Source organism: Zingiber officinale, chromosome 1A (assembly GCF_018446385.1).
Source record: "Zingiber officinale cultivar Zhangliang chromosome 1A, Zo_v1.1, whole genome shotgun sequence".
Classification (NCBI taxonomy): domain Eukaryota; kingdom Viridiplantae; phylum Streptophyta; class Magnoliopsida; order Zingiberales; family Zingiberaceae; genus Zingiber; species Zingiber officinale.
Window position 1 is genome coordinate 3,808,605 of NC_055987.1, and position 9,383 is coordinate 3,817,987.

At 41.6% G+C, this 9,383-nt stretch overlaps 2 protein-coding genes across 2 annotated transcripts; one reads left to right on the plus strand and one right to left on the minus strand.

The window, feature by feature from the left end:
* Positions 1 to 225: 225 nt before the first annotated feature.
* LOC122015773 (5-oxoprolinase-like) lies at positions 226 to 4,910 on the plus strand. Its single transcript, XM_042572803.1, has 2 exons — positions 226 to 318; positions 973 to 4,910. The coding sequence occupies exon 2, from the start codon at positions 1,004 to 1,006 to the stop codon at positions 4,769 to 4,771; it is 3,768 nt and encodes a 1,255-aa protein (XP_042428737.1). The 5' UTR covers positions 226 to 318; positions 973 to 1,003; the 3' UTR covers positions 4,772 to 4,910.
* A 612-nt stretch (positions 4,911 to 5,522) lies between these two features.
* Positions 5,523 to 6,351, minus strand: LOC122015780 (histone H2B-like). Its single transcript, XM_042572812.1, has one exon. It carries the CDS (start codon positions 6,287 to 6,289, stop codon positions 5,819 to 5,821), a length of 471 nt encoding a protein of 156 aa, XP_042428746.1. The 5' UTR covers positions 6,290 to 6,351; the 3' UTR covers positions 5,523 to 5,818.
* Between the last annotated feature and the right edge of the window lie 3,032 nt (positions 6,352 to 9,383).

Below are 9,383 nucleotides of genomic sequence, written 5' to 3' on the forward strand. Positions count from 1 at the left end.
AAAAGTTGTGAATGATGAATCGATGATTTCGATTGGGTTAATCTTTAATTGATGTAAATGAATAATTTTTATCCAACCAAAATAGAGATTTCCCACGGGTCATTCTGTTCGAACCGTTTGAATTGGAAACGGTCCGCTTCGGCCGGCACCTCGACCGATTTTTTTTTTTTTCCGTTTCAATCCAAATTCGTAAACGAATAAATAGCGAAGCAAAGGTTGAAAAGTGACCTAAACAGATAAGTAGGCGGTATTTAGAAATCCCAACCGAGCCGAATTCTTCTCTGTCCTGTGCTTGCCCACCACCTCCTTCTTCTTCGGGTAAGATCTCAACAGCCACTTCTCTATCTACTGCGAGCTTCCTCGATTTTGACTCATTTGATCTATCAGTTGTTTTCGTCGCTTATCGTTTGTTATCGATCGTATCTTTATGCGTAGATGTTTCACGGTTTCGAAAAGGGAAATGATCCGGGAGATTTGTGGTTTTTCAGTGTTTTAATCGCGTCGGCGATATTTGATAGCTCATGAGAAGATCGGGAGATAGTGGACTGAATTGAATGCTTGTTTTGAAAATTTTACTCTGGCAAATGAATCGACTACGTTCGCTCTCGCTCTCTTTCAAGCTGAAAATGTTTATTTTAGGGCAATGAGTTAAATTGTTAACTTGTAAGTTAAAAATAGTAGTCTCTTGGATTCATTATGTTTACTCATCATTTCTTTGTATCTGGAAATCGCCATCATAGGGCACTGAACTGCGTTGAATATATGGTCTCATATCTTAAAATAAAGATTGAGCTTTTACTTTCTGATAAAAACGTAATCAAAGAGGACAGATGATAACCTGATCAGGGATGATGATATACAATTTGCCTGTTTTATTTATTGGAAAATTAATGTTGTCTAAAGACTTAGCTTAGAATATTGTTTGATAGTATTTTGTTGCATGCAAATCTTGATATCTTGACTTGGCTTTAGAGCTCTTTTCTCAAAGATACCACAGTAGAAAATGGGAAGCTTAAAGGAGGGGAAGTTCAGGTTTTGCATTGACAGAGGAGGAACATTTACTGATATCTATGCTGAAGTCCCTGGACAATCAGAAGGGTGTGTTATGAAACTCTTATCAGTGGATCCTCTGAACTATGATGATGCTCCTATTGAAGGAATACGGAGAATCCTGGAAGAGTTCACTGGCCAAAAGATTCCCAGATCCTCCAAGATCCCTACTGAGAAGATTGAGTGGATCCGGATGGGCACTACTGTTGCAACAAATGCTCTCCTAGAAAGGAAAGGGGAGCGTATTGCTCTTTGTGTGACTCGTGGATTCAGAGATTTGCTCCAGATTGGTAACCAAGCACGGCCGAAGATCTTTGACCTTACAGTTTCAAAACCATCAAATCTCTATGAGGAAGTTGTGGAGGTTGATGAGAGGATTGAACTTGTCATCGACGAGAAGAATGTGACTTCTTCAATTGAAGGCATATCTGGGGAGCTTGTCAAGGTGACAAGGCCCATCGACATAGATGGGCTGCGCTATTCTCTGAAACATCTGCTTGACAAAGGAATATACTGTTTGGCTGTGGTCTTAATGCATTCCTACACCTACCCTCAGCACGAAATTTTGGTCGAGAAGTTAGCACTGAGTATGGGTTTCAGGCATGTATCTTTATCTTCAGCTTTGACTCCCATGGTCCGAGCTGTGCCTCGAGGTCTAACAGCTACTGTGGATGCCTATCTGACACCTGTTATTAAAGAATACCTCACTGGATTTATGTCTAGGTTTGAAGATGGTGCCGATAAGGTAAATGTCTTGTTTATGCAATCAGATGGTGGTCTTGCACCAGAACAAAGGTTCTCTGGGCATAAAGCTGTCCTGTCGGGTCCTGCAGGTGGTGTTGTTGGTTACTCTCAAACCCTCTTTGAACTTGAAACATCTAAACCTCTCATTGGATTTGATATGGGTGGCACGTCTACTGATGTTAGTCGCTATGATGGAAGCTATGAGCAAGTACTTGAGACCCAAATTGCCGGGGCAATAATTCAAGCACCACAGCTTGCCATAAACACTGTGGCTGCCGGTGGTGGCTCCAAGCTTAAGTTTCAATTTGGTTCTTTCCATGTAGGTCCTGAGTCAGTTGGTGCACACCCTGGCCCAGTATGTTACAGAAAAGGTGGGGAATTAGCAGTCACAGATGCTAATTTAATATTGGGAACTGTTATTCCTGACTTTTTCCCTTCCATCTTTGGACCAAATGAGGATCAGCCTTTGGACGTGGAAGCCACCAGAAAAGAATTCACCAAGTTAGCACTTGAGATAAATTCTTACAGAAAGAGCCAAGATTCTTCAGTAAAGAATATGACAATTGAAGAAATTGCTCTTGGATTTGTGAATGTCGCAAACGAAACAATGTGTAGGCCTATTCGTCAGCTAACAGAAATGAAAGGCCATGAGACAAAAAATCATGCACTTGCTTGCTTTGGGGGTGCAGGTCCACAGCATGCCTGTGCTATAGCCAGGTCACTGGGTATGTCTGAAGTCCTTATTCACCGATTTTGTGGAATATTGAGTGCTTATGGAATGGGCTTGGCTGATGTTGTTGAGGAGGTACAGAAACCATATTCTGCAGTTTATAGCACTGATAGTGTTCTAGAGGCATCTCGAAGGGAGTCTGTCCTGTTAACTCAAGTTAGAGGAAAGCTCAGGGATCAAGGTTTTGGGGAAGAAAGCATCAAGACAGAAACATATTTGAACCTGAGATATGAGGGTACAGATACAGCCATCATGGTAAAAAAACCAACAGGTGTGGATGATTATGCAGTTGAATTTGAAAGGATCTTCCAGAAAGAGTATGGATTCAAGCTGCAGAATAGGAAAATTCTGATTTGTGATGTAAGGGTTCGTGGTGTAGGTGTCACAAACATCATGAAGCCTAGGGAGTTGGAAACATCTCGTACCACTCCTCAACCAGAAGGATCATACAAGATTTTCTTTGGCAAAGAGTGGTATCAGACCCCATTATTCAAGCTAGAGAAGTTAGGATACGGTCATGTGCTGGCTGGTCCTGCAATCATTATGAACGGTAATAGTACAGTAATTGTGGAACCTAATTGTGTAGCAAGCATTACTAGGTATGGTAATATAAGAATTGAGATCCACTCTGCCTCGGCCACTGTTGATATCACAGAAAAGGTCGCTGATGTTGTGCAACTTTCTATATTCAACCATCGGTTTATGGGGATTGCTGAGCAGATGGGTCGGACTCTCCAGAGAACTTCGATTTCTACAAATATAAAGGAGAGGCTGGATTTTTCTTGTGCCCTTTTTGGCCCGGACGGAGGGCTTGTTGCTAACGCTCCTCATGTCCCAGTTCATCTGGGAGCCATGTCAAGCACAGTATGTTGGCAATTAGAATATTGGGACGACGATCTTCGTGAAGGGGATGTTCTTGTTACTAATCATCCTTCGGCAGGAGGAAGCCATCTTCCTGACATAACCGTCATAACTCCTGTTTTTGACAATGACAAATTGGTTTTCTTTGTGGCCAGCAGAGGACACCATGCAGAAATTGGTGGGATAACTCCAGGAAGCATGCCACCATTCTCAAAATCTTTATGGGAGGAGGGTGCTACGATTAAAGCATTCAAACTTGTTAAAGGGGGTATCTTCCAAGAAGAGGGAATAATTAACCTGCTTATAAATCCATGTTCCGATGAAAAGTCGAGCAACAAAATCCCAGGAACTCGCAGGATTCAAGACAATCTTTCTGATCTCCGTGCTCAAGTAGCTGCAAACCAGAGAGGCATTACACTAATCAAAGAACTCATCGATCAGTATGGCTTAACAACTGTTCAATCATACATGAACTATGTTCAGAAAAATGCTGAAGAAGCTGTAAGAGAGATGCTTAAAGCAGTTGCAGCAAAATTGGAACGAGAAACGGGATCCACTGTAGTCGAGGAAGAAGACTACATGGATGATGGTTCTATTATCCACTTGAAGCTCAGTATTGACGCAAAAAATGGCGAAGCTACTTTCGACTTTGAAGGGACTAGCTCAGAAGTTTATGGCAATTGGAATGCCCCTCAAGCAGTAACGGCAGCAGCAGTTATATACTGCCTTCGCTGCTTGGTGGATGTGGACATACCACTAAATCAAGGTTGCCTGGCGCCTGTAACAATTCACATTCCGGACGGTTCTTTTCTTTCACCGAGTGACAAGGCAGCGGTTGTCGGTGGCAATGTGCTCACGTCTCAGAGGGTTACGGATGTTATTCTGACTTCATTCCAAGCGTGTGCCTGTTCTCAGGGTTGCATGAATAATCTAACGTTCGGGGATGACACCTTTGGTTACTATGAGACCATTGGAGGCGGAAGCGGTGCAGGGCCAACTTGGGATGGAACTAGTGGAGTCCAGTGCCACATGACCAACACTAGGATGACAGATCCGGAAATATTTGAGCAGCGATATCCTGTTCTTCTTCACAAGTTTGGACTACGAGAAAACAGTGGCGGTGCTGGGTATCACAGAGGCGGAGATGGACTGGTTCGGGAAATAGAGTTCAGGAAACAGATTGTGGTCAGCATCCTTTCTGAGAGGCGAGTACATGCACCGAGGGGCCTAAAAGGTGGAAAAGATGGCGCACGCGGTACGAACTATCTGATCAAGAGAGACAAGCGAAGGGTGTATCTAGGTGGGAAAAACACTGTGAAGGTGGATGCTGGAGAGATTCTCCAGATATGTACTCCTGGCGGTGGTGGTTTTGGCTCTCCCCTCTGATGTCTGTTATTTTGACTCTGATTCCATGATTTTGCATTCGCTCCATTGCTAGAACAGCTCGATACTGTCTTTCATCAATAAATGGAATTAAAAGTTGGCTCAGTTACTTAATGATTACAATAAAAGTGTTGTATTATCATTGGGCTTTTGTTTGAGTGTTTTTCACTGACGCGAGCAGTTCATTCATATTTGTTGGCTTTCCTAGTCTCATTCACAATCCTGCATGATTGAGAGTAGCAAAAATTTGCATACTTAGCCTCTAATATACATACAAAAATCCTGCAAAATTATCAGTTACACTTTGTGCGCGATAAAGTTAATTCATTTGTAGCCACAAAGGTTTGTTAAACACTTGGAAATTTATAGTTCAAGGTTTCCGCTGTCTGAGACGATGGCTAAAACCTATACAGCTCAAGGGAGGGACAAGCAACAAAATGGATGCAGAACTGAATTTCAACGAGCTTTCCCTCCTTTACCTTGACGGCAAATCTACGAAGATGAATCCCAATTGCCCATAAAAACACTGAGCAAACAATAGACATGATGAGAGAACATCAGAGTACGAGTTTCAGCAAATCAGGAGAATTATGAGGAAGAGAGAAACACATAGCAATTGAGAAAACGCAATATAATAAACCTATTATATAATAAATGGTCGAAAGAAAGTAAGTATGCCATTGCAATGCATCAAGAATGAGATCAAATAGAGCAGGAATACTAATCTACAGGATACAACAAAAACAAACCACGATGATCAAGAACACATTTCTGAAATCCTAATAGAAGCATTTAATACAGAAAACAACTCCCTCCCGCACAACCCTACATCATATGTCAACATATTAACCTTCGAACACTGCTAATTGAAAGACCCATCATCCATAGTTTCTCGTGTCAGAGTTACTATATTACATGAGCATTCATCTACCATCGAGAACCAAAAAAACAAAAAAAGGCAAAGCACGAGTAGAAAATCAGGAGGGAAAAAACCCTAGAGACTCAGATCTTCCAAAGATCCAACGGAGACCCAACCAAAATACAATGGATTTAAGAGCTGGTAAACTTGGTCACGGCCTTGGTGCCCTCGGAGACCGCATGCTTGGCGAGCTCACCGGGGAGGACGAGACGGACGGAGGTCTGGATCTCACGGGACGTGATGGTGGGCTTCTTGTTGTAGCGGGCAAGGCGCGAGGCCTCCTGCGCGAGCTTCTCGAAGATATCGTTGATGAACGAGTTCATAATCGACATGGCTTTGCTGGAGATGCCAATATCTGGGTGCACCTGCTTGAGCACCTTGAATATGTAAATCTTGTAGGTCTCAGTGCCCTTCTTGGCCTTCTTCTTTTTCTTGTCGCCTGCAGCAGCGGCACCGTCCTTGGAAGGGAGACGCTTTCCGGCCTTGGGCTTCTTCTCCGCCGGGGCCTTCTCGGCCGCGGTCTTCTTCTCCTTTTCCTCCGCCGGCTTGTCGGAGGAAGCGGGCTTCTTCTCCGCGGGCTTCTTCTCGGCCTTGGGCGCCATGGGAGATCGCGATCGAGGGTAAGAGCTACAAGAACCGGAAACGCGGGGAGGAGATTGAGATTGAGATTGGTAAACCCGCGATGGGTGGAGTATATAAAGAGGAAGGAGGACGTCGGTGATTGGCCAACATGAGTCGGTTGCGGATCTATGACGTGCGCTCTTCCGTAAGCGTTGGATCGAACTATGGAGTAAACAATATCAACGGCTGATAATTGTTGAATTTGCATTTGCCGAATAGGTCTCCGGACCTGAAACGCAAATCCAATCTCACTAATTCAAACCTTCCAGCCATAGTTCTTTTTTAAATAATTATTCATAAAAAAAACCATAATTAATACAGGAATTTCATAACTACAGCAGTTCAAGATATCTTAAGTAGGAATTCCTAATTGCTTGCGTCATTCCTAAACATTAAGTTACACGTTAAGTCATTCGTACAATCACAATTCATTAACCCTAAGAATCTTCATCTTGATTTGAATCTCAAATGTGAAAGTCCTTGGTCCACTATCACTATTGTTCATGTCAGAATTATCTACACGCCTAACTCTACCTTTATTTAAGTCATGTTAGTCAATTTAGTTGATGAGTCACATAGGTGCTCCACGAATGCTAACTTTTTGATCTATCACATAGAAGTCTTTATGGATTTAAATATTTGGGGTACAAAATTAAAAGAACTCTTAAATTTTACAAATGTCTTTTTTTTTAAATTAAAAATAAAATTAAAAATCAACGTGCTCCTTTTAGAGATTATTCTTTTTTTTTCCTTGTTATTGTAGCTGCCATGAGCACAATTTATAAGATCGTGATTCAATGTAAATAAATTTTTTCGGAGCGGTATAATAGTTAAGATATTGGATATTGTTATATGATATCTTAGAGTCGATATTTGATTTATCCGAGTATACCTCCTCTCATATCTTGTTATATGTACTAATGATTAATAGTCATCTATGATTTTCTTTCTTTATGTTGACCTAGAGGTGCTTTCCTACTCATATACTTAAATGAGAGAAAATACCCAAATTTTATAATATTTAATTGATTATAATTCTATATATTCCATTTACTATAAAAGTTTCCAAGGAATCCATTATCAAAATGTTTCCAATAAAAATAGTTCCTTTTGCCAATTCGGTATTGAATCGTACAATCATAAGATACTATTAAAAATTCTTAAATTTTAATTTAATATTGGATAGAATGATTAAAATTTAAGAATGAAGATTAAATCAATAATTTAATATTTGATTAAAATTCCTTCTAAATAGATTAAATATAATTAATAATATTAATTATAATTATAGATTGAAACTATATATAATAAATAAATATTATTTATTTATAATTTTAATATATATATATATATATTGAGAAAGTATATTTAAATTATTTTATTTAACTTAAGAGTTGATTAATTAATTAAATATTGTTCCAATTAAAACACTAAAGTTCTATTTCACTCTCACTATACTACCCCTCACCTGCATGTCACGCCTCCCCTTTGCAAGCCACGTTAAATCTAAATTTTTCCGACTGCCATGAGAAACTTTGTGTGTCCACCTTTGCAAGCCATCGGCGCACCTTCGCTATCATTGCCTACCGATAAGGACCCCCTCTACTTTTGTTATCCGTTGACAAGGATAGCTAAAGTTCTCCAACCATCTCTGTAATGAGAAACTTCATACATCCCCCCTCGGTAAGCCATTGGTGCCCTCTATTGTTGTTTCCCACTGACGAGGACCCCCTCCACTAGTACTACCCATCAACGAGGGTGTTATTGTTGAATACGTGTGAATGGAGAAGAGGTGGAAGAGGATAGAAGTTTCATTGTGAATGAGACTTTATTCCTACATTGAGAGTTTCATGGCATGTTGGGTGGTTTATATTGATTCACATGCATTGAGGATGTGAACAGATGCATGGGAAGAGGCTCACTCTCACGCATGGGTGCACAGAGGGGGTGCAAATCCAGGGCTCGGATTACACTGAACCATGTTGACTCGTATATGCGGGCATGAGCTGCGTGCGTCGAATGTCAGACTGATCGAGGCAAAATTTGAAGGTGGGTGTTTCACTGTTCGGGCAAGTAATGGTCATTAATCAACCATTAACACTATCGTTGATTTGAGCTCCTATATAAGGAGGCTGTCGGAGGTGAGCAAATTTGTTTCAAGAAAATTACGTTAACCGCAGGCCTCGGTTTGCCCGCCCGGTCGGTCTTGCTACCCGTCCGACCGCATTGCTTGGTCGGTCTCTCTTATCCGACGACTATTTTGCCCGATCTACCTCTTTCTACCTCTCGATCGTGCTGCTTCGTCGGCCTTTCTGATATGTTGTACTCGCTCGTGCTATTCGGCCGATCAACCTGCTCTATCAACATTGTGCAGACTACCTTCATCACCTGACAGAAATCAACCCCTACTAGCAGCCTGAGATTATCCGCTCAGGTCATCTCTATTGTAAGTTGAATTTAAATTCTGTGTAATTTTAAATTCAGCTCAGTCCCCAAAATCTCCGGTAACAGATTGTTGATCCAACAATCATGAAACATGCTCGATTCTGTTGAGATGATCACAGAACGGAATGTTGAGCTGCAACAGACTCAACACGTGTAGACCCCCTCCGCCCCGATTAGAACTATGACAATCAACCACAGAGAAAAGTTAGAGAAGTTCAGTGAACTGAGCTTCAAGAGGTGCCAACAAAAGATGTTCTTCTACCTGACCACGCTCAACCTGACTCGGTTCTTGACCGAGGACCCTCCTAAGCTTGCTGAGGATGTTGATGCGCAAACCATCAGTGCAGTGGAGACATGGACTCATTCTGAGTTCCTTTGTCGAAACTGCACCCTCAACTGCCTTGCCGACTCGCTGTACGTTGTGTATAGCATGAAAAGAATGACTAAGGAGATGTGGGAGTCCCTGGACAAGAAGTATAAGACGGAGGATGCAAGGGTCAAGAAGTCCATCGTGGGTAGATTCTTGGACTACAAGATAGTTGACTCCAAGACGGTAATCAGCCAAGTCCAGGAGCTTTAGATGATCTTGCATGAGATTCACTCAGAAGGGATGGTTCTGAGTGAAACCTT

Coding starts and splice junctions, on each gene's coding strand:
- LOC122015773 (XM_042572803.1), top strand. CDS start 1,004: ATGGGAAGCTTAAAGGAGGGGAAGTTCAGGTTTTGCATTGACAGAGGA.
- LOC122015780 (XM_042572812.1), bottom strand. CDS start 6,289: ATGGCGCCCAAGGCCGAGAAGAAGCCCGCGGAGAAGAAGCCCGCTTCC.